This window comes from Microtus ochrogaster, chromosome 21 (assembly GCF_000317375.1).
Source record: "Microtus ochrogaster isolate Prairie Vole_2 chromosome 21, MicOch1.0, whole genome shotgun sequence".
NCBI classification, from domain to species: domain Eukaryota; kingdom Metazoa; phylum Chordata; class Mammalia; order Rodentia; family Cricetidae; genus Microtus; species Microtus ochrogaster.
The window spans coordinates 4,916,640-4,940,756 of NC_022022.1; the positions used below are offsets into that span (position 1 = coordinate 4,916,640).

Here is a 24,117-nt window from a genome sequence, read left to right on the forward strand (position 1 = left end):
GTATATTTAGTGTTTTGTTTATTATGTGGCGAGGGGACTTTTTTTGATCCAGTCTATTTGGTGTTCTGTAAGCTTCTTATATCTTCATAGGCATATCTTTCTTTAGGTTGGGAAAGTTTTCTTTTATGACTTTGTTAAATATATTTTCTGTGCTTTTGAGTTGGATTTCTTCTTCTTCTAACGTTATTATTCTTAGGTTTGGTCTTTTCATGGTGTCCCATGTTTCCTGGATATTTTGTGTTAAGCTTTTGTTAGATTTAATGTTTTCTTTGACTAGTGAGTCTATTTCTTGTATTGTATCTTCAGTGTTTGAGATTCTCTCTTCCATCTCTTGTATTCTGCTGTTTGTGCTTGCATTTGTGATTCATGATTTTCTCATAATTTCCTTTTCTATAATTCCCTCAGTTTGTGTTTTCTTTATTGTTTCTATTAAGGTTTTCATGTCTTGAATAGTTTCTTTCATCTGTTTAATTGTTTTTTTCTTGGTTTTCTTTAAGGGATTTGTTGATTTCTTTCAATTTTTTGTTTGCCTGTTCCTCTATTTCTTTGAGGGAATTTTTCATTTCTTTTTTAAGGGCTTCAAACATTCTCCTAAAGTTATTTTTTAGGCCATTTTCTTCTGCTTCATCTATATTTGGTTCTTGCTGTTTTAGGGCCACTAGTTTTTGTTGGCGTCATGTTGATCTTTGGGGCGTTGAATGTGTTCTTATCTTGTCAACCCTTCTTTTCTCTGATTGATGTAGTTGGGGCTGTCTGTGACTCTGGTAATCAATCTTCCAGGTGCCAGTGGATCCAAGGCTCAGATGGTTGCTCCTCATGGTACAGTCAGGACCATGGTTCCAGTTACCCCTGAGGTCACTGGTTGTTTCCGGGGGTCGCTCTGTGCTAGGGCTCTGCGAACCCAGGGATGTTTGGGCCTTCTCCCAAGGAGGTTGCCTGGTTGGGGCTGCTCCCACTGAGGTTGCTGCCTTGGGCCTGCTCTGGCAGAGGTCACTGGCTCAGACCTACCCTTGCGGAGGTCCATGGCTAAAACTTGCTCCAGCTGAGGTCTCTGGCTCCGGCCTGCTCCTTGTGTGGTGGCTCCCTTGTACCTGCTCCTGCAGAGGTTGCTGCCTGGGGTTGCTCTGGATGAAGTCACTGTCCCCATAGCAACTCTTATAAAAGAAAACATTTAATTGGGGCTGCTTACAGTTCAGAGGTTCAGTCCGTTATCATCATGGAGGGGAGCATGGCGGCATGCAGGCAGACATGGTGCTGAAGAAGGAGCTGAGAGTTCTACATCTGGACCGGCAGGCAGCAGGAAGAGATAGTCAACCACTGAACCTGGGTTTGAGCTTCTGAGACCTGAAAGCCCAACCCCTAGTAATATGCTTCCTCTAACAAAACCACCCCTACTCTAACAAGGCCATACCCAATAGCGCCACTCCCCATGGACCAAGCATTCAAACACTTGAGTCTTTGGGGGTCATTCCTATTCAAACCACCACACCAGAGATCCGACTCAGGTCCTCACGCTCGAAAGGCAAGAGCCAACACTCAGCTCTGAACCCTTATGTGACCTGACTCTTGTTGTTTTTGTTTGTTTGTTTGTTTTTTAAGACAGGGTTTCTCTGTGTAACAGCAGTCCTGAAACTAGTCCTGTTTACCAGGCTGGCCTCGAACTCACAGAGAGGCTCTTGTGCTTTTGAGCCTGAAATGTTTTGGGGAATCCCACGTTCCTGTCTCTGTCTGGAGCATAGTCTGTGCTCCTGTCAGGTTTCCACTGAAGCTAAGATTTTCAAATCCTTTCAGGAGATCACGCAGCTGATGTTTAAAGGGCTTTAAATACCTCTTTCCCCACTTTGGTCTGGGTTGGCTCATGCACATTCAAGCCTGTGACATTTCTTAGTAGGACATTTCCACCCACATGAAACATTATCTTGGAACAGAGGCTTCAGATGGAGTTTTGGCATGGAGCAGTCTGACAGGACAGACAGGCCTTCCTACAAACCCACTCCCAGCAGGAACAGTGATAACAGTTCCTTACCTTCCTCCAAATAGCCCTCAGTGGACAGTCTGTCAGCTTCCAGCCTCAGACACACGAACTGAGGCCATCTAAGCTGGACCTGCTGGCTGTTTGGGCCCTGGGCTCGGGAGCTGTCTTCTGGCCCTGTCAGTGTCTGCTTTTCTACTCTGACCCCTGGCAGAAGAGCCTCCTAACGCATCTGTGTTCATTTTCTCGCCTTCCTAATGTGCAAAATGCTCTGAGCTTTTCTTCTGGACCTCGGTGTATCATTCACTCTTGAGAGGAAGAATCTAATTGTTTGGAAGAAAATGAAGTCTGAAGGTGAGAGTAATGTTATCAGAAAGAGTGATGGACAAACACCTCTGTGCCTTTGCTGTCTGCCTGGCCAGGGCCTGGTTCTTGCTGTCTGCCTGGCCAGGGCCTTGGCTCTTGCTGTCTGCCTGGCCAGGGCCTTGGCTCTTGCTGTCTGTCTGGCCAGGGCCTTGGCTCTTGCTGTCTGCCTGGCCAGGGCCTTGGCTCTTGCTGTCTGCCTGGCCAGGGCCTTGGCTCTTGCTGTCTGCCTGGCCAGGGCCTTGGTTCTTGCTGTCTACCTGGCCAGGGCCTTCATTCTTGCTGTCTGCCTGGCCAGAGACTTTATTATTTTTCCACACACAAACAACTTGGTTGCCAAGAATTGACTTTTCCTTGTCAGTTCAGACAGGAGTCATGGCTTCCTTTCATCTCCAGTATTTTGATAATTGGGAATAGAGCCGCTTTGGGATATTCTAGAGATCTCTAAGTCTTCACTAATTACCTACACACCCACCACCAAGGCCTGGCCCTCAGATTTCCTCATCAAGAAGTAGATGAGCTGGGGGTTGAAGAAACAGGAAACAGATCCTTAAGCCCAGTGTCCTGGTTAGGTCAAAGCTCGGAGTCCAGACATCTCCATGAAGCAGCAACACAGACCTGAGGCCCTGACTGATGCAGGAACTACATAAAACCAGGAGGTGGACTAGAAAAAAGAGGAATGGAGGTGGAATAATGGAGCTAAAGTGAATTGACGCTCTTAAATACTATAACGGAAAGAGGTTTCTGCCCAGGGGGTCCCATGTAAGACCAGGAATTTGGAGTTTTGGGTGGCTTGGTTGGGGTGATGGTATCCACTAATCTATGTGGCGAATACCTGCTGGTGGAGGGAACAGCACTAATCTGTTAGTGACTGGGTCACTGTAATGGCAGGCATGGCAGGAAGTGGACAGAGCTAGAAGCGCTGACCTCTCCCTGTAGGCATGTGACTTTTCAGAATTGCTGTTTCTCTGAGCTGGCTCTAACCCTGACTTTAGCCATAGCCGTGGGAAAAAACGGTGACCTGGTCTCTTCAAAGCCTCAGCCAGGGTCTCACTGTTCTCAGACTGGCTGTTAGAAGCTCTGAACAGCCGCCCAAACCAGACACAGCTTGAGATTGTGCCAAGAAAGAGTAAACTCACGTGTTTCTGGCCTGTCGGGCCTTTGGGTCTCCAGGGAGATGGGAAAACATCCCCCAGTGGGGAGGGATTTCACATTTTCTCTTTGGCCTACAGAGGAAGAAAGGAGGGATCCTGTGGTGGCCAACCCAGGGTGTGAGACAGCTGAGTTTTAAGGTAGATGCCTTAAAAGCAAACATTCATCTGTCGACCAAAAACACAGCCGCTTCTTTTGATTAATGCACAGAACCCAGCACCCTTTATTCTGGCTGTACAGGCACATTCTGAATTGGAAGCCTGTGGATGAGGCTGCCCACTGTTTACCTGGAGGAACTAAGAGGGATGACGGAAGCCTTCAAGGCTTTCCAGCCCTGTGGAGCTCAAAACTGACAAGGTCTAGAGAGTAGCTTGCATGTGCTGGGAAACAGATGGTGTGCACAGGCTGAGCAGAACGAGCAGCTCAGAAGCCAAAGTCAGAACAAGACTAGAGGTGGGCAAGTGAGGAGAGCCGGCTGGTGCTGGCTGCCCTTGGCTCCTTCCTCCCCAGGGGCCCTTTCCGGGCTGTGCCTTTGATGTGAGGAGCTGCTGTGCTCTCCCAAGCTGTGAGGACAACCACCCTTATCCGCGGCTTCACTCTTCTCTCCTCCTGGTGCCTGATGGGGCCATTTCTTGGGGTTTTTTTTGACCACAGAAATTTTTACGCTCAGCTTTGCAGAGAGAGAAGGGAGAGCTTGAGGCACAGAGCCACAGGTAGTGGAGCTCTTCCTGTCTGCTCGTTCTGCCCTGCTCTGTGGGAACCAAGGCCTAACGGCATATTGAGTGGCCACAGCAAGGCCTCTAGGGAGCCTGCAAGCGTACTGTTGTCTATTCGTCATTCTGCCCCTTCATGTCTTATATAGTCACCTCTTCCTGTCCTTCCAGAGCAAAGGGATGTGCTCACAAGCAGGAGCTGTGCCCTGAAGACAACGGAAGGAGCTGGCCGCAGCCACCTCGGCCCTTTTTTGCTGGGCTGCCCCCACTCCCACTCTCCTCTGAAAACACAGGGCTGAGCAGGAGGCCTTGGAGCCCTAGCAGTGGGTCTACTTCCCTTAGCAGTGAGGACCCAACCATTGTTCACACATTGTTCCTTTTCTCTTCTGGTTGACCCAGGCTCTTCCCCTGTAGTGGCAAAACATGAGGAGCAGGATGGGTGAAGACAGAAATGGCCTTATGGGGGTGGGGGTGGGGAGAGCCCTTAGTCTGCCATTGGCATCTTTTCTTGGGTTCCTTACTCTGACTAGAAACTTCGGGACCACCCACAGCCATTTTCGTCCCTTCCTCCCAATCTCATGTACTGTTTCAGGTGTATATGTCCTGTATTTTGATCAGTCTCCTGGTTACCCTCCTGTCCTCTGCTGCTGAACCCCTACTTCCCAAGACCCTCTTTCACATGTTCTTGTTGTGTGCTCTGATTGTGTTTGCACCAGCCAGGGGCATGCCATTGTTTCAATTGCATCACCAACACGATTAGCATGTTCAGAGGCCTGGCTTCTCTCCTCTCCCCCTCTCTCCCTCCCCGTCTCTCCCCCTCCCTGCTCTTCTTGGGAATTCATTTCTCCATGGAGCTGGTCCTCTTTCTCCCCAGCCCATTCCTTCTTCCCCAAGCCCCTTCCTTGTGCTGTCCTGCATCTCTTAGCTCTCACACTGCATGACATACACAACATTTTTGTAGATTGAGACTGCACTTTTGTTTCCCAGCTGCCCAGACCCAAATAATTACACAGAAACTCTATTAATTACTATTAAATTAACTCATTACTATTAATCTGTGCATGCCACAGGGTTGTGGCTTACTGGCATGATGTTACTCCTTCAGCAACTATGTGGCATCTCTTTGATTCTGCCTGTTCTCTTTATATATATATATAGATATCTGTTTGGATTTCCCCCTGGCTTGACTTTGCTAAGCCATTGGCTGAAATAGCTTTATTCATCAACCAATAAAATCAACACGTATTCAGAAGGACACCCCGCAGAACATTTTGTTTTAAAAATATAATTATGAAAAAGCTATTTCTCCAGATTTGAAAGGCAGCGTGTAGTTCGTCTTATTCACGAGCTAGAAGCTGACAGACTCACCAGATACCGTGAGCACAAGTGAGCTTCTCGGAGGTGGATGTGGGCAGAGTACAGGTCTGAGAATGTCTTAAGGAAACTTCTGGGGGCTGGGAAGACAGACCTGTTCATTAAAGCGCTTGCTGTGTGAGCTCCGGGACAGGAGTTTGGAGCCCCACAAACCCTGTGAAAGTCTGTGGTGTGTGTCTGCAGTCCTCACGCCGAAGAGGCAGAGACGGAGGACAGCTGGACCTGCTCGCCAGCTACTACAGTCAGAGCTGTGCGTTCTGGGTCCATTGAGAGAATCTGTCTCAATAAGATGGGGAGGGATTGAGAAAGACACCTGACAACACTTCTGATTTCTACACGTGTGTATGTGCAAGCGTGTGCGCGCGCACACACACACACCATCACTACAACCACCACCACCAACCCCAGCACATGCCCCAAGGAAGTCTATTATTCTGTCTGGTAATTAAAATAAGGTAGACTTGGCTTCCTAAACCTCCTGGATCACGTTTTCAGACTGAACCTCTTTGGGTCAGAGGACAAAGGTGAGTGTGGTTGGAGCTACTGAAGCTAAAGTACCTGTGGTAAGTGCTCAGTTGAACACATGGGTCTGAAATGAGAGTGAAAAGGCCATTCTTGGGGAATGTGTTTGGAAATCGTGAACATGGTCTGTGCAAAGATTCCCTGGAGCCCTGGTGTTGCTGCACTGAACACAACAGAACAGAACCGGACAAGCAGAGAAACAGGTTTCACGCTCCAATCGGATTTCCTTGTCTGTGGATTTACCCATTTGCTTTTCATCACAGAAATGGCCTCCACCTTCAACCCCAGAGAGTGTAAATTGTCCAAACAAGAAGGGCAGAACTATGGCTTCTTCCTGCGCATTGAGAAGGACACCGATGGCCACCTGGTCCGGGTGATTGAGAAGGGGAGCCCAGCAGAGAAGGCAGGGCTCCTGGATGGGGACAGAGTACTCAGGATCAACGGTGTCTTTGTTGACAAGGAAGAGCATGCGCAGGTGAATGGACACTTAGGGTTCAGATACCTCTTCGGCTCCACATCTCTGTGCACTTTGAGTTTGGGGATCAGTGGAGCTTGGTTCTCCTCTGGATGCCCCTGGTTCATGGCAGGCAGTCTAATTGCTTATGATGAACTGAGACCTGTAGAAAGTATTATGTGGCCAGCCTGATGACCCGAGGGGTTCAGTCCCTGGGACCTTCGTGGTGGAGAGAACTGATTTCCTGTGCCATGGCATGTCCCTACTCTAAAACTGATTAATCAATTAAAAACTTATTATGTAATAGTGTCAGGCCAAATATGCATTGCCTGTTTGCTGCATGCTATACAGCTTTCTCTGAATAAGCTACAGCCCTCAGCACAAGCCTGTGAGGTGCGCGATTGCATAGACGAGGCAGCCACGTGCAGGTGACGTAGCTTCTTCACGTTCGTGCAGTGACTATACAGGAGAGGGAGTTCTCACCCCACTTCGCCATCATTCCCCTTTTGCTGCACCACGCCACCCCAGACCCGAGAAGCTCCGCTGTGCTCTTTTGACCTCCCTAACGCTGAGACCTTTTTAACACAGTTTCTCATGTTGTGCTGCCCCCAACCATATTATATTGGTTGCTACTTCATAACTGCAGTTTTGCTGTTAGGAATTGTAAATATCTAATACATGGCCTCTGTGGAAGTGTTGTTCAATCCCTCAAGGGGTCGCAACCCACAGGTTGAGAACCACTGATCTAGAGCATTCATTCATCTCTGGGAAAGACCAGTCCTTGTAAGGACTTCCTAGATTCCCACGGTGCCAGGGTTCGGTCTAATCCTCTGCTGTGTGTGTGTGTGTGTGTGTGTGTGTGTATGTGTATGTATGTATACACGTATACATACATACATATTGGGAGTGTGGGGATGAAGGTGTCTGGTACTCCTCTGCTTAGGGTGTGGGTATCAGGTCAGCTGCCAGACCTTTAGGGACACGTGATACACATCCTCCTCCTGCAGGTGATGGGGACAGGAGGGTGGTGACCAGGACATGGTATCCTTTGACCACTTCCCCTTTCTTCGAAGGTGGTGGATCTGGTGAGAAAGAGTGGGAATTCCGTGACTCTGCTCGTCCTGGATGGAGACTCCTATGAGAAGGCTGTAAAAACACAGGTGGACTTGAAAGAATTAGGCCAAAGCCAGAAGGAGCCGGCTTTGAACGATAAGAAACCAGGCCCTGTGATGAATGGGGCAGTGGAGACGTGCGCCCAGCCACGGCTCTGCTACCTGGTGAAGGAGGGCAACAGCTTCGGCTTCTCTCTGAAAACCATCCAAGGTGAGCTTGGGGTGGGCTGAGCAATAGCCTCCCGGAAGATGATGCTGTTACTGACAGTCTCTCTGCAGTGGCTATGAATGCCCACAGCAATGCCGTTCTCTTCCTTCGTCTCCAGCATGAATCCTTTCTCTGCAGCTGTGCAGAGAGAGCTCTGGACTGGACAGCTGCAAGACCTGAGAGGGGAGCTGGGCACTCCTTCCCTAGTGTTTGCCAGGCTGGCCCTGAGGCCGGGGTTCTAGGGCTTGGTGCTTCTTCATTGTTTTGTTCACATTCCCTTGTTTTTTAAGACAGGGTTTCTCTATGTAACAGCCTTGACTGTCCTGGAACTCACGCTGTAGACCAGGCTGGCCTTGAACTCACAGAGATCTGCCTGCCCCTGCCTCCTGAGCTCAGGAATTAGAGGTGTGCACCGCTATCGCCTGGCTTCATTGTTCTTTTCTAGCTTCCTTAGGGTGAAGATGGAGGGGACGAGGTTTTTCAGTTACCTTTGAGTGAGACCGATACCTCTTTCATGGCCCAGAGAAGCCAAGTGGTCATTCACTTAGTCAACAAATATTTGAGCATCTGTTGCCATGTTACAACCCCAGGGCTGCTGGAGCTGCTGTGGAAACCCTGTTCTCCTGTGACATTAGAGTACTCTCAGTGGAAGCCCAGTCTCAATTGTCCCAAGCTGTGTCCCTGACCTATGCTGCAAAGGATATACTTGAGAATCCCCAGTCCTCGGGAAGTCCTAGAGGTCCTGTTTCTGTGGTTTCAGAGGACTGTACCATGCTGTATTGTCGCCTGGAGTTCTTTAGTGTTTGTTTACCCCTGCAAAACTGGCCAGAATCAGGAGTCATGCTAGCTGCCTGGCTCCATCTTTAATTGTTGAACAGAAGAGGTTGGTAGGTCCAGAAAATATCTTGATATATAACTGCCTTTCAGAAATTAGGTTTATTACAAGAAAGAGCCATGAGGTGAGTGTTTGATCATTACTTACAGCTAGTGTTGCTCCTGCCCACATTCTCTCTGGGACTGGAAAGGACTGATGGCCGGTCATGTTTGGTGGAAGATAGAGAAGACCAGTTGACAGTTTAAAATGGTTTTCAGAGGTTACATGACCTCTAGCAAGAGATAGAAATTAAAACCATGAGAGACAGTCCTCACATCTGGACCATTAAACCCAGTGGTGTTGAGGGCCAGAGAACCTTGATATTTCTTAGAAATATATTAGTGGTAAAATAGTGTTAAACAAAGGCAGGGGACTGGTGAGCTGGCTCAGTAGGTAAAGGTGCTGGCTGCCCAGCCTGATGACCTGGGCTTAATCCCCAGAGCCCCCCTTGGTGGAGAAGACCAACTCTGACCTCCACAAGCATGGTATGGTGTGTGTGTGTGTGTGCGCGCGCGCGTGAGTGCGTGTTCATCCACAGACACAGATAGAGTCAAAATTCAGTCTACTCAATTGGCACTTGTGCTGACTCCTGCAGCAAGGCAGTTTGTCAGCTGTGTGGAGAGAACTTTTCTTCATGACAAACTAAGATAATGGTGGCTGTAAAAGAAACCAAACAGCAATTGGTTTGGAGAGGAAGCTGACATAATTGCCTCAGGACTCAGGTTTACTAGAGTGAGAGAGGGCCTTGAGGCCGTGATGGGGGCTGGGGCGGGGAACACCGGATAACACAGTATATGGAGAGTCAAACATGGTGGGGTCTGAAAGGGAAGGGCAGGCTTCCCCTTGAAGCCTGAAGAGAGAGAAAATGAATGGATGAGTGAATGAACGAGATGAGAAAATGAATGAGTGAATGAACATGAGAAGGATGTTGGGGGTGGGGTTAGAGCAGCCTCTTCAGAAGTCACCTTTAGAGCTATCTCTGAGCCCAGAACAAGGAAAGGTCTGGCTTTTTGTTACCTTTTAGGGGTGGTGAGGAGTTTCCCATCATGGAATTTAGTTCAGCACAGCCACGTGTGACCAGGAGCATGGAGCACCCAGGTACCACAAGGCTAGAGCTGGAGAGCCCCATCACAGGTGCTTCTAACTCTGTTCCAGAGAGAGCCGCAGGGAGGCATGATCTGATCCTTGGCCCAAAGGTGCCATCCGTGGGTTCTAATGGGCATATGGGAACTGTTAAAGTGTTCGAGGAAGCTGAGCTGATGGTCCTCCTACTCCTTACAAGTAACGCATGTGGCCGCATAAAGCTGCCCTCGGAACAGACAGAAATGCTGGCGTCTAGAAAGAGTTACTAGCACTTCTTTGGGTTGGCACCTAAGCCACACATGTGATCCTTTCCCTCATCCTCCTTCCTTCGACCCAGCTGCAGGGGAGGTTTATGGACTCCAGCAGCGTGTGATGGTTCCATTGAAAGGGGAAGGAGCGGAGTGGATCGAATCCTACAGATGCCAAGATAAGCGTATGGAGCAGTAGTTTCTGGTTCAAGTTGCCAATGCCAGACATTAATTTTTAAAATTTCCATTGGGGTGTGTGTGTGTGTCTGTCTGAGTGTGCATATGCCATGCTAAATGCGGTGGGGATCAAGGGACAACTTGCAGGAGTTCTGGTCTTCCACTTTGTGGACCTGGGAATTGAACCCAGGTCGTCAGACTTGGCATCAGCTGCCATCACCCTCTGCGCCATCTCACTGGCTTGTCACTGGGAGTCCTGCCTTTCCTTAAGTCAGGCTGAGGATTGCTCTTCACACCAGCAGACCCATGCTGGGTAACAGCAGTGCCCAGTCTTGTGTTGGGAGCTGAACTGAGTTGAGAGTGCAGGCCGATGGTGATGTGAGGCCGCTCTGAAGGTATCCAGGGGGAACTCTTCATCGCCAGGTGTGTAGCTTTTCTGGGCAACTGAATCTCTCTCCAACTCTTCTTCAGGTAAAAAGGGTGTGTACCTGACTGACATAACACCCCAAGGAGTGGCCATGAAGGCGGGTGTCCTGGCCAACGACTACTTGATTGAAGTAAATGGAGAAAATGTAGAGAACGCCAGCCACGAGGAAGTGGTGGCGAAGGTAATCTAAAGGGCGCACTTCTCACCTCCGGTGCTAACAGGGCTCTGTCCCCCCACTTCCTTTCACAGAGTCCCTGGTGGGGCGGACGGTGCTAACAGGGCTCTGTCCCCCCACCCCACTTGTTTCTATTTTTACATTTGCTTGTAGCAACCCCATGTGAAAGTAATAGAAATTTCCAGAAATAGACAGTTCATAAGTTCAAATAACTATTAACTATTAACAATACAGTGTTATAATGGACTTATTATTTATTGTTAGTCACTGTGTTCAACTTGTAAGTTCAACTATCGTGGATATATGTGCAGAGGCAGAAAGAGCACAGATGAGGCCTAGTACTATTTGCCCTCTGTGGATGGTTGTGTCGTTCAGTGACTGACGAGGGTACTGCACAAAAATGGATCTTCTAGGTACCTTCTGGGTGGTGGTGTGGGTGGCAAGGGACAGATTTCATCACTACTCGAAACAGAACAACTGCACGAAAGCTTTTTAGTGATTTCCATCCTGTGGGCAGTCATGGGTATCAAACTGTACCGGCCAGATATTGGAAGGTCCACAGCATGCTGGCACCAGAACAGGGCTCTCCTGTCGAGGTCAAGATGGAATCTTGAAAACCGACCAACCTTGCCGGGCGGTGGTGGCTCATGCCTTTAATCCCAGCACTTGGGAGGCAGAGGCAGGCAGATCTCTGTGAGTTAGAGATCAGCATGGTTTATAAGAGCTAGTTCCAGGACAGGCTCCAAATCTACAAAGAAACCCTGTCTCAAAAAGAGAGGAAAAGAAAAAAGAAAGAAAGAAAAAGAAAACTGATCACCCTCTCAGTAGGATGACCTGACAGAGCTGACCCTTATTTCTTTTCTAAAATGCCATCCTGCCCTTCTCACCCGCACATCTTTCTGGGCTCTGAGAATTTGGGTTCCTGCTTGGTTTCCCTCCCAGTAGATGGATAAATACCAGTCAGGCTGGGGGAGCTACTCAAACATCCGTGCTCAGGCTGTGTACCCCGAGCTTTCTGCACTGCAAGGCAGCCTTCCTGCCAGCGTGGTCTGTGGCAGCCCCTGCCCCTCATCTGTGTGCACTGCTGCAGGTGAAGAAGGCAGGGAACAGGGTCGTGATCCTCCTGGTGGACAAGGAGACCGCCAAGTGTCACAGTGAGCAGAAGACACAATTCAAGAGGGAAACGGCCAGTTTGAACCTGCTGCCCCATCAGCCCCGGGTGGTGGTGATCAAGAAGGGAAGCAATGGCTACGGATTCTACCTGAGGGCCAGCCCTGAACAGAAAGGTGAGACACAGGACAGCAGACCACGAGTCCCCGAGTCCCTCATTCTCAGTGCTGGGTCATCAAGCTCCAGTCCCACGGGCGAGCTGTGGGGCGGGGGAGGGGGGGGAGTAGCAGGCAGAGCTCCATCGTCCCTGACGCTGGAGTCTCGGTTTCTGTAATGAGTAGTCAGGCCGGATTTAGGATCTGCATAGACTAACTTGGCTCTCTGAAAGAAATCCCAATTCAGAGCATTTGCTGATTCCTGGGGTGTAAACACCCCAATGTTTTGTGACCTCATGTTGCCAACGTAACCTTCAGTGGAAGGCTGAGCAGTTTGCACAGAATTGGCCTCAGGGATTTCCCTCAGGAATCTAATGCTGGGAAAAGAGAAAGTTTTAAGTTTTGGGTGTGGGGATGGGGGCCCAGAAGGAATTCACAACTCATCAGACCACCTTGCAGGAGAGGACGGGATGGACCAGTGGTGGTGGGGCCTTAACCTCACTTCAGAACCCTGAAGATAGACCTGAAGGGGTCACTAGATCCCTTTGTCCTTACCAAGGTGGCTACATCGAATAAGTCTCCCCTTTCTGCCATTAATTCGGCTGTTGGAGGGCTAGTGGCTGAATGTTTGCTTGTTGGGTCACAGTCTATGACCCCCAAATAGGGCTATAAAATGCCAGCCCGGTTCAAAGGCTGGAAGCTTTGTGCTCTTCACCTGCCTCCCTGCCTTTGGCTCAGGGTCTCACGTGTACAGACTGGCCTTGAACTTGGGACCGGCCTGCTTCCACTTCCCTAGTCCTGGCCCCTTTCCCTTCTGTGACTCACTGCTGGGTATGGATTGTGGTTGTAAGTGTGCCTGTAGACGTAAGTCACAAACGATGCCACAGCAGTTTGGAATTATAATTAACAGGGTAGTATTTATTTAAAGGGGAAAAAAAACTTACAGATCACCGTCAGCCCTCTGTACGACCAGGAAGGGAATCTAGCCGCCAGCCGAGCAGGAAGTGAAGAGAGCGAGAGAAGGAAGTGGCCGCTTTTTTAAAGGGAGAGAGACCACGCCCCAATGGGCGGGTATCTCAGCGGCTATAGGCTGGAGGAGCGGAAGGACCTCCCGCAACATGTGCCCGCCGACTTTCTAGGAGCTTCTTAGCCTGCCACTTTGTCCAGAGTAAACATCAGGTACTTTTAGTAAACTCTGGGTTCTCAGTCTTTTAAGATCTTCTCATTGTCTGAGGCTCAGTTTGGTCCAGAAACAGGCTCGAGAGATCTGTGGGCCCCTGCGGTGCAGAGAGATGGAGGAGTTGGATTCAGCATGCCTTTTAGACCTGTCCCTTCAGGCCTGGGATCCAGCAGAAATCCCAGAGCTTATTTGTTTGGAGGCTTTTCTGGTAACTTTTCTTCCCGTGGGGAGGGTAGGTCAAGTGATCAAGGACGTGGAGTCTGGGAGCCCAGCAGAGGCAGCTGGCTTGAAGAACAATGACTTGGTGGTTGCTGTGAATGGAGAGTCCGTGGAAGCCCTGGACCACGACGGCGTGGTGGAAATGATTAAGAAGGGCGGAGAGCAGACTACACTGTTGGTGGTGGACAAAGAGGCAGACAGCATCTACAGACTGGTAAGTTAGTCCAGTCATGTATGTAGTCAATATAGTGAGTAGCTATCCATGCAAATATTCATGTGCTAAGGCTGGGTCCCTTCACTCCCGCACTCCGACTTTGAGCTGAGTTACTTTGTTCTTCAGCCTGGAAGGGGCATACCAACTGCTAAGGTCAAATAGTGGCTCACATTGGTAGTGACGTGAGTATTAAATGAGTTATAAATTCCCAGACTAAAAACTTTGAATTTGTAAATTAGCTGAAGAATCACTCTTGCTGGTATCTGGGATAAGCTATGAAGAACAGGAATCTAAAACCGGACAGAGGTGGCCCGGATGTCTCCACGCTGGCACAGATATAAATGTTTATTTGGTTTTAGATTCATTTTTATGTGTGAGTCTGCATGTGTGTATATGCATGTGCATGCGTGCACATGTGCACACCAGTGCCGAGGTTAGAAGAGGGTGTCAGATCTCCTGAGCTGGAGTTACAGGGGGTTACAAGCACTGGGAACCGAACTTGGGTCCCCTGGAAGAGATGAGTGCTTCTAACTGCTGAGCCGTTTCTCAAGCCCTGCTATGTGGATGTGATATTGCTGGTCAGCAAGCTTCCTCGGTCTTGAGTAAAGATCTAGAAAGTTTATTAGGTTTGTTGTGGTTGATGATGCAAAACCACAGCTCTCACCTCAGAAGGAATAGGAATTTATTTTGGAGTTAAATTGGAGTGGCCATGGTCCGAGAACACAGATTTAGGTTACCCCAAGTCCCACCACGCTCCAACATGGAAACAATTTAATGAAGTTTTTACAGTAACAGAACAAAGAAAGGTATAATAAATCAAGGCCTAAAAATACATTTGTGGAAACAGAGGCAGGTTACAGCAAGGCGGAGGCCCCAGACACCATGTGACAGCAGGTAGCCCTTTGGTTGCCGAAGGACAGGTTTTATTTATACACTCCACCTTGCTTATCAGAGGGCTAGAGGTGGGTTAGAGATCACCCTAGAGAAATCAGGCTCTGGACCTGCAGCCTCCCAACCCCTGCGCAGTGCTGGACGCTCTGGTCACTGGAGACTCAGGTGCTGTCTGGGGGTTCTCACCCACATCGTCCTCGGTAAACACAGCAGAAACAGGTTCACCTTGAACAAGCCCATGAAGAGCCCCACTCCCTCTTTGTATTATGATAGCTGTTTGCGGGTGGTGAGGATTTAAAAAAGATTTTGTTTTCTCATAACTTATGTGCAGATGTGTGGCTGTGTGGGCATGCGTGCATAAGAGCGGGTGCCCACAGAGTCCGGAAGATGGTGTTGGGTCCCCCGGAGGTGGGGTTACAGGCGACTGCAAGCCGTCGGCTGTGGGTGCTGGGAGCCAAGCTTGGGTCCTTTGTAGGAGTGGCATGTGCTCTGGAACACCGAGTATCTCTACCCCGATGTTAATGTTGGTCTCAGGGATAAAGAGTCGTCTTCTGTGTGTGACACAGTAACAGAAGTTCCTCAGGGCCGTGGCACAGGGAGGAAGAGTTTGGGTGGTGCTACTGGCCTTTTTTAGTGCTTGGAAACTAAACTTAGACACCAAATGACGTAGACACCCAGTTTAGCAGAGACTCACCAGTGTCTGAAGTTCTCAGAGTCAAGTCACCAGACCATATATGTTCTCTTAAGTCTTGATTACATCTTCCAAGATACTTTTGTAAACAAGATTAAAGAATGAACTGGACGGCAGAAAAAAGAATGGGTATGTTAGCTCGCTGAATAATCACACCGAGAGAAGCTCTGGTATTGGGAGAATGCCAGCCTGAACGGAAGTCTGGAGTGGCACACATACATCCTGATTGATTACATTGGGATGCAGACATGTTTAATGTATTCCCAGAGGAGTTAAAGGATGCTGGATGATTGACAGGAGGATGGGATTAACATTCAGAATATCCAGCCTGGGGCTGGGGCGATAGCTCAGTCCAAAGTCCTCACCTTGCTTGAGGATCTGAGTTTGCTCTCCAAGCCTCTGTGACAAAGCCGGGTGTGGTAGTGTGTGCTGTAATCCTAGTGCTGGAGAGGTGGGGACAGGGGGATTCCTGGAGCCCAGGGGGCGGCCAGCCTAGGCCACTGAGAGAGCCTGTCACAGAAGAGGCAAGGTGGAGGGACACCCAAGGTTGTGTGTGTCCCTGCACACCCAGGAGCACACACCCTCCTATTCAGATTAGAAGAATAAAAATGAAGACAGAACAGAGATGGTTTTAAAGTTCTACTCTAACTTGAAAGGAAATTGAATAGGAAATGTTGAGAACATATTTGGTACTCCAGAAAGCCGCCCCCCAACAATTGAAGGTTGCATTAATTGGCTTCTAGAGGTAGTCAGACCAGTCATGGAAACACCAGCCATGGAATGATGGGGGAGCTGTCCTGAGCTCCAGCTCTCTCGGTTTGTAAGGGACCATGAAGGGCAGGGACATCCACTCCTTAGCCCGTGTGGATGTCTCACATGGATGGTCCTGAATTCATAGCGTCTAGTTCTGACAAAGTTCTGCCACCAAAACGGTGATGATGGGGGAGATAGGAGGACACTGGGGTTACCTTGAAGCAGGACAGGCTTGGAGGAGAGGAAGATCGCAGGCAGTAAACACGCATTACCAACCAGCCCAAATACGTTTGTTCCTCTTTTTTTCTTTCTTTTCTTTTCTTTTTCTTTTTTTAAATATGTTTATTACATATACAATGTTCTGCTTGCATGTATACTTGCAGGCCAGAAGAGGGCACCAGATCTCATTACAGATGGTTGTGAGCCACCATGTGGTTGCTGGGAATTGAACTCAGGACCTCTGGAACATCAGGCAGTGTTCTTAACCTCTGAGCCATCTCTCCAGCCCTTTCTTTTCTTTTTTAATAAAGAAAAGAATTCGAAAGGCTATTTCCATGACGTAAGCTCCAGGGAAGCTATTTCTTAAGAACAACCGTAGTTGTTAGAAATGGGGACAAACTTAACTTCTGCAAGCCACGGTTTTGATGTTTGTAAGTTGTGGCATTGAGGATTTTCTTGTAATTCCCGAGGGGGGAAAACTATAATAGAATGATGTAACTTTCTGGGTTTTAGTCTGCCCACTCTCCAAGGTGGGCTTTGTGGGCTGGTGTGGGGGTGGAGTGGCTTTCTGAGACACAGCAGTGAATGAGTGAGAGATTTCCAACAGTTCCTGGCGGGCCTCAGGAGTCCTCAAAAGGACGGGTAAAGCCTTCCTGCTGCTGCTTTCATGCTGACACCTGCAGTCATTCCCCAGGCAGGCGCTGCTCTGCCTGCTGTGAGAGCTCAGGGGTAATGAGTCACCTATTTCCAGATTTCCAGCCTCCACGGCAGACGTCTGTCAACATCACTGAGGGTGGCATGGGGCTGAGCTGCCAGGTACCTGGCTTCTAAGGTGATTAGGGCAGGAAGGCAGATGAATCCTACATTGCATTCTTGCTAAGCTCCTACAGTGGTGAGGTGGACAGCATTCCACCCCCGTTGACTATTGACCTGGACACCTGCTGAACTCAATTTAACTGCTGAGCAGGTCCATAGCACACCCAAATCTAGCCCCTACATCAGGCGAAATCCTCAGCTAGCTAATTTAACTCTATTAAAATACAAATTAAAAAAAATCAGGATGGGGATTTAGCTCAATTGATAAAGCGCTTGCCCAAAAAGGGCGAGGGCTTGAGTTTGATCCTCAGGACTTGTGCTGAAATGCTGAGCTTGGCGGCAGTGCTGGAGAGGCAAAGATGACCCCTGGGGATGCTCGGCAGACCAGGCTAAACTACTGGGTGAGCGGTAGGCCAACGAGACCTGTCTCAAGTTAGCAGGTGTTGCTGAGGATACCTAGGCAAGGGAAGCAGGAAAGTACCAGTGCAAACTGGAACGCAGGAGTCAGGGCTGCGCCTCCTCAAGCCTCCAGTTCCTTTCCGGTTCTCTCTGTATTCAAGGCCATCATGTAGTGGCTGTGCCAGTGGGAGGGACCTGAAGTATTTAGAGTCAGGAAGCTTGGCGGGAGAGAAGTGCTAAGATAATTACGATAAATAAATAGCAAAGTAAGTTGAGCATAGCCGAAGCCAGCCCTGGAGCTGGTATGCCGCTGAGGATGGAATCCACCTTTGCTACCGTACGTGGTTGCCTCTCCATTACTAGTGTGTCGAGCTGGTCTTTTCTGATGGCTTTGTGTCTTCAGTTAGCCACAAAAATATTTTGTCTTTTGGTTTTTTGAGACAGGGTTTCTCTGTGTAGCCCTGGCTGTCCTAGAACTCGCTCTGTAGACCAGGCTGGCCTCAAACTCAGAGACCCACCAGTCTCTGCCTCCCGAGTGCTGGGATTTAAGGCGTGCGCCACCACCGCCCGCTACCTTTTAGGTGGAGAACTTACGGCGTGCTTAAAGACAGTTTCACTGAAAGGCAAGGCATAGGTGTACCCACGTGAGTCTAGGTGCTGTTTCATGATCGGCCTGCTTTGGTGGAGTTAAGCTAGTAATTCTTTAGATAAGCTTGCGGTTTGGTACAGAACCCTATACTGTTGTATCTCATGCACCTGTATGTGTCTATACACGTTTCTACTTTTCTGGTTGTGGTGGAGAAACTTTTAGAATCTACAGTTGAAGAGCAGACATGCAGGACATCCTGTGTATTAAGCCATCTCGTGTAATGAAGTGTAACCACTCCTATATCTTCTTCCCCTTTCTTTTCATGAGGCTCGTTTTTCTCCACTGCTCTACTGCCAAAGCCAAGAACTGCCTAATGGTTCTGTCAAGGAAGCTCCAGCTCCAGTCCCTGCTCCTCTGAAGGCCGCAAGATCAGACACCACAGAGGATGCGGGAGATTACAAACCCAAGCTCTGTAGGTTGATCAAAGTGGACGACAGCTATGGCTTCCACCTGAACACCATTCAGGGTCAGCCAGGCTCCTTTGTCAAAGAGGTATGGTAACTGGTCCTGGCAGCCGGCAGACACGGCCAGTGAGGGTCAGCACTTTCAGGGCCAGCCATAAGTTGACACGATGCGGTCACATTCCGCACCTCGGGGAGTGCTACCTGTCTGCTTCTGTGCATGTGTCAAGGTGCCTGTACCCTGCAGGGCTGGCAGTGAGACCACTGCTGCCCTCAAGTTAGGGAGGGCTGTTAGGATTCATGGTGGCATGACCCTGACAGGTCTCCTGGTGGGTGGGAGACAGACAGATGTGCCATGCGCCGTGTGGAGAGAGTTTATTTAGTGGGTATTGGGAGGGGTGTAACAGTAAGGGGATTATGGAGGGAAGAGAAGAGAGAGAGACACAGGAAAGAAAAGGAGGAGGCAGAGGTTGCCTCTTCAAAAGGAGAGAGGCACAGATCAGCTTGCCTGGCAGGGGAAGGGGGAGAAAGGGGATGGGCAGAGTTTGTCTCTTAAAGGGACAGGCTATCCAGGTGACAGGCCAGGCCAGCAGATTTATAACAGGGGCCCAATGCCTTAAGTCCAAAGATGTTCAGTATGGTGCTCGACCAGTGTGGAGTAGAGGGGGTATAGCCCCTGAAGGAGAAAGAGGTGACATCCTCATCCATGTTTGGAACTGACACTCGGAACTTCTGCTCCCAGGTGCAGAAGGGTGGCCCGGCTGACAAGGCTGGGCTGGAGGATGAGGACATCATCATTGAAGTGAACGGAGAGAATGTGCAAGACAAGCCCTACGAGAGCGTGGTGGACAGAATCAAGGGCAGCAGCGAGCACGTCACCCTCCTGGTCTGTGGGAAGAAGGCCTACGACTACTTCCGAGCTAAGAAAATTCCCATCGTTTCCTCCATGGCTGACCCCCTGGTCGCTAGCCCTGGTGGCGAAGGAGAAACTGCGGCGGCAGCGGTGGCAGCAGCAGCGGCAGCGGCGGAGGCGGCAGCGGAGTCCCAGCCTGACTCCCACACAGCAAAAGAGCGCGTGAGTGGCCATCTGCTTCTCTGGGATACAGTCCCCAAAAGTAACACAGGGTAGCCAACCTGTCAGGGTTCTGTGAGCAGAGGAGGTTGTACAAGGACACATTTATTGTCCTCTTAGACATGCGGCCTCAGTGTGGAGAGCAGGCTGGTCTAGAACTCGCAGTCCCCTTGTCTTAGCCTCCCGTGTGCTGGGATTGTGGCTTGTGAAGTTATTTTCTTAGCATGAGGTTGGCAAGCGTCGATGAAGCTTTTTATCAGGAACATGATAGAGCCTACCAAAAGAACGGGATTCAATTCTGTAGAACCGGCTCTGGTTCTGCCACACACTGGGATTTCCTGGCCCTGTGCTTTAGCTTTATAAAACAGGGCTATATGTACAGCCGTTTTCAGAATGAAGTGTTCAGACAGCGCCTGGCTCACAGCGGGTGAAAACAGAGGTGGTTCGGGGCAGTATTAAATGGCAGGTTTTACGATTATTTTTGTCAGAATTTTTTCTAGTCAAAATTTTTTTCTTCATAGATGAACTTGGGATTTAAAAATGAACTGACATCCAAGTTTATAAAAGGGGATTTATGGTAGTCAGGCTTCTGATGAAACTCTCTCTGCGTTCGCCCTTCCCACTGTATTATTCTGCTAGGTACCGTCAATTACAGCACTATAGTGTCCTACAGAAAACCGATTGCATATACATAGACATACATATATGACAATGACTTTGCGCTGAGTAGGAAGAGTTTGCATTGAAAAGGAAACCAAGCATGGATGCCAGCCCATGCCTTCTAGAAGTGCACAGCTCTCCTTCCTAACTTAAGCGTGCAGTCTAGCGCAGGCCACGCTCCCCTGCTGCTCGCACCCTCGGGTGTAAACCCTTGGTTTTCTCTTACACAGACTTACAGCACATCCTCGCTTTCTTCTTCCAACTCTGAAGACACAGAGATGTGATGAGAACGAATGATGGTTTTGGCTGCCGGATTTCTTCCACGTCCAGGAACTACCTTTCCAAGGAAGGAGCTCTCTGCTGACCCAGTTAGGCCTTTGGAATCACTTGTCCCACGTGACTGTCTGCTGTTGGAATGGCTGCTCAACCTCGCTGGAGGGAGCCGCCAGGTTCTTTCTATGTGATGTCTTCCAAAGCGCAACTTCCCACTGCTGTTGGTGATGCTCTTCTGTAACTTCCTGAGCACTGGAGCTATTCTTTTGTGTGTGTGAGTGCGGATGATTAAAGGCTCAAGCAGGCGTCCTGTGAGAAGTGTGCTTCTGTGGCAATGCTGGGCCTAAGCATTAGATTAGTAAAGTGCTTTTCAAGTTGCTTGTGACTTCCCTGCTGGCTAACAGAATCTGAATTTGAACAATGCCTTTGTTCTCTAGAAACATTTCATGCTTTTCCATTTGCTTCTAGAAGCCCCAAATGGCAAAATAAATGCTAGGACCTTAGTAATGAAAGGAGACTTCTAGGCAATACATCTCAGAATTGTCTTACATTGCATTTGAGTATTAAAACAACACCACCTTCCTTCTATAATCGGAGAGCTTGTGTTCCAGGACAGGACAGGGCTTGTTGCAGCTAACAGCAGTCCAGTGACTCATCCCACGACAGAGGGGAAGGACCCGAGACCCCACCACTGATTAGTTTAGGACAGCCACTCTTCCCTGATTTAAAAGGAAATAAAAAATGGCACACCTAAATCTTCTGGTAAAATCTATCAGTTGCTTACCATCCCTTTTCCAGAAAAGAGCAGACAACCTTTGGGTGTTTTTCTGGGTAAAGTCGGGCAGGGAGGGAGAGATGTATTCACATTAGACCACAATAACACAGCACACCAAGCTGGGACTGATAGTAAACTCAAGGCCACAGTGTTACAAACTCTTGATTTTTACTAAATTTTTCAAACGAAGGCACCTGAGGAGCACCAGGGTCTCCTGAGGCCCTGACCCTCCCCCTCCCCATTTGCACAGCCTCAGACCCACACAGGCTCCCTGCCGAATGCTGGGGCAGGGAGTGGGGGGTGGGGGGGTTGCTCCCTCCTGTGCCTCAGCCACTTAGGACTCCAGGACAGCTCCTCTGCTTCAAGGACTTAAGGCCCTGGTACTGTGTCTCCTTTTCTGACAGTTTGCAGTGGGTCTCAGTTCAGGGTGCCATATGTTTCTCTGGTGCCTGCTTGTGAGCCAGGTAGAGGAACAGGATGCTGGAGAGGGCACTGACGAGGAAGATGACATCAAACCAGCGGTGATAGAAGTTGAACTGGAGTTCCCCCAGGACCTCTGTGATTATGGTGCGGTATTCTGGGGGCATGCTCATTCGGATCAGCAGCACGGAAGAGACGAAGTACATGCCCTGCAAAGTTGAGCCAATTAATTGAGAAGTTACTCGGTGTTTCCAGGGACAAGGCAGAGCAAACTTTAATACTGTTTTCAAAATTTACCGGATTTGGAGAGACTACAGTGGTTAAGACTGGCTGCTTGTTCAGAGGATCTTGGTTTGATTCCTAGCACTCCATGGTGGTTCACCATCTGTGCCTCTAGTCCCGGGGGCCTGAACACCCTCTTCTGGCCTCTATGGGCACCAGGCACACACATACATATACATACATGTAGGCAAAACAGCCATACACATAAATGAGTGAAAATTCTTAAATGATTTGTGTTTATGGGTGTGCGTCTTCCTCGTGTGCATCTGATCAGAGGACAACTTGCCAGAGTTGGTTCTCCTACCATGTGGGTCTGGGTACAGAAGTCAGGTCATCAGGCCTGGAGGCATCCATGGTGACCCACTGAACAAGCCATCGTACAGGCCCAACTAAAACAGTTTAAACATTTCTGAGCTGGAGATGGCTCAGCGGTGACATGTGCATGAGCTGCGTTTGCAAATAACCCAAGTTTGGTTCCTAGCACACACATCAGGTGCCTACAACTGCCTATAACTTCAGTTCCAGGTGCGACTGGACTATGTGCACGCACAAATACATATCCTCCCCAGCAAAACAAAGCCCACACATTTCTAAGCTGGCTGTGGTGGTGCATGTCTGAAATCCCAGCAGTTGGGAAGGAGATACAGAAAGATCAGGAGTTCAAGTCTACCCTTCACTATGTAGACTTGAGGACAGCAAGGACTACACGGAGACTTTGTCTCAAAGACCCTCCCCAGCAAAATCACATTTCTGGCATTTACAGTCCTAGACACAAGGGAAGATCATTACACTTACCATTATCTGTGCTAACAGCAGGACGATGACATTGGAGGACTTACTGCTGGAGATGGCATAGAAGAACTGTGGGGAAAGGGAGGGGGTGAGCGAGGGCGGCACAGGTGGGTTCCTGCCATGAACAATATGCTACATGATTAGCCTTTAATAGCTTCTGTTTCCTGGCACAAAAAACACAGCCAGTTCAGAGGTTAAGGCTACAGAGAGGGAATTAAAATACAAGAGAAACCAGTTCCCCCTGAGATGTTTGGTGGTTTTATGTGTGAAACAACACAGTAACCCTCACTGTTAAATTTCAGAAACTCTAATGCCTTCGACATCACACTAAACCACAATTTTGGGCCACTCCAAGCACTGCAGCTGTTAAGGCTCCCGAGCTCTTCTCGGGTTGTGCTAGATGTTGGGAGTCCCTTCCTCTCAATCTCTCTCAGAGTTTGGGCCTTCTACCAGAGAGGATCCACTTTTCACCACCACGTGGTCTTCCTTATGCTGCTCAGAAAAGAGCAGAGTGTTCTTATCTTCCTCACCGTGACTTCCAATTATTCTAACCCTGAGTGTCTGTCTGCCGTGTTTCCTAAGTTCCGGCTGAATACCATGTGCCAGGTTTGGTTGTAGGTGATGACAGCTATAAGGGATCTCTGATCTCTACGACCACTGGAGTGGCCTGTGGCTGGTAGACGATGCCTTACCTTACTCACACCTTACAGACAAGCTTAATAGTCTCTTTAGTCTCTTTATTTTTCTGGATGTCCTCTGAGTTGTTCAAGACTAGTGTCAGGACTAACTCAGATAAGGATCTGAACATTGTGATGCACCATACCTTGGTCAGCGTGATCAGCAGTCCTCTGATGGATGTGACAATGATTATTCCAACCAGAATGAAGGAAATATGCTGGGACCAGAACTTGACCTGCCATCAGAACAGGAAGCGCAGCAGGCCATTAGTTCCTGGCAGAGCCAAGAGCCACTGTAAACTGATTACTTGTGTGACCATGAGAAGGAATTCCATTGGGTTCCTCTCAGCTTGTTCTGAAGTAAATACCTACAGGTGGTAGATGCTTATGGGAAGATGGCATTGATCTCTTAATTAGCAGGCTTAATCAAGTCTTAAGGGTCAAAGAAAGCAAGTACAGAGAAGAGAGGAAAAAAAAACACTAATTAGAAAACTCAAAGCTGATGAGGTCCTACTGTGAGACCCACAGCTGATGAGATAGTCCTACTGTGAGACCCACAGCTGATGAGATAGTCCTACTGTGAGACCCACAGCTGATGAGAGGGTCCTACTGTGA

The 24,117-nt window shown here is 49.0% G+C and overlaps 2 protein-coding genes across 5 annotated transcripts in view; one reads left to right on the forward strand and one right to left on the reverse strand.

Annotated features, from left to right (window-relative positions):
- Pdzk1 (PDZ domain containing 1) overlaps positions 1-20,862 on the forward strand; it is a 54,729-nt gene extending 33,867 nt beyond the window's left edge. For both annotated transcript variants that reach the window (XM_013349872.2, XM_005357057.2), the window contains exons 2-9: positions 6,360-6,571; positions 7,624-7,873; positions 10,724-10,860; positions 11,945-12,140; positions 13,536-13,732; positions 18,418-18,642; positions 19,294-19,626; positions 20,514-20,862. In XM_013349872.2, the coding sequence (XP_013205326.1) occupies positions 6,362-6,571; positions 7,624-7,873; positions 10,724-10,860; positions 11,945-12,140; positions 13,536-13,732; positions 18,418-18,642; positions 19,294-19,626; positions 20,514-20,567 (1,602 nt within the window). In that variant the 5' untranslated portion in view covers positions 6,360-6,361 and the 3' untranslated portion in view covers positions 20,568-20,862. The remainder of the gene's footprint in view (positions 1-6,359; positions 6,572-7,623; positions 7,874-10,723; positions 10,861-11,944; positions 12,141-13,535; positions 13,733-18,417; positions 18,643-19,293; positions 19,627-20,513) is intronic.
- A 273-nt stretch (positions 20,863-21,135) lies between these two features.
- Positions 21,136-24,117, reverse strand: part of LOC101994982 (Golgi pH regulator) — a 40,607-nt gene continuing 37,625 nt past the window's right edge. For all 3 annotated transcript variants that reach the window (XM_005357058.2, XM_026784009.1, XM_026784010.1), the window contains 3 exons: positions 23,649-23,738; positions 22,829-22,894; positions 21,136-21,960 (listed from right to left, as the gene is read on the reverse strand). In XM_005357058.2, the coding sequence (XP_005357115.1) occupies positions 21,754-21,960; positions 22,829-22,894; positions 23,649-23,738 (363 nt within the window). In that variant the 3' untranslated portion in view covers positions 21,136-21,753. The remainder of the gene's footprint in view (positions 21,961-22,828; positions 22,895-23,648; positions 23,739-24,117) is intronic.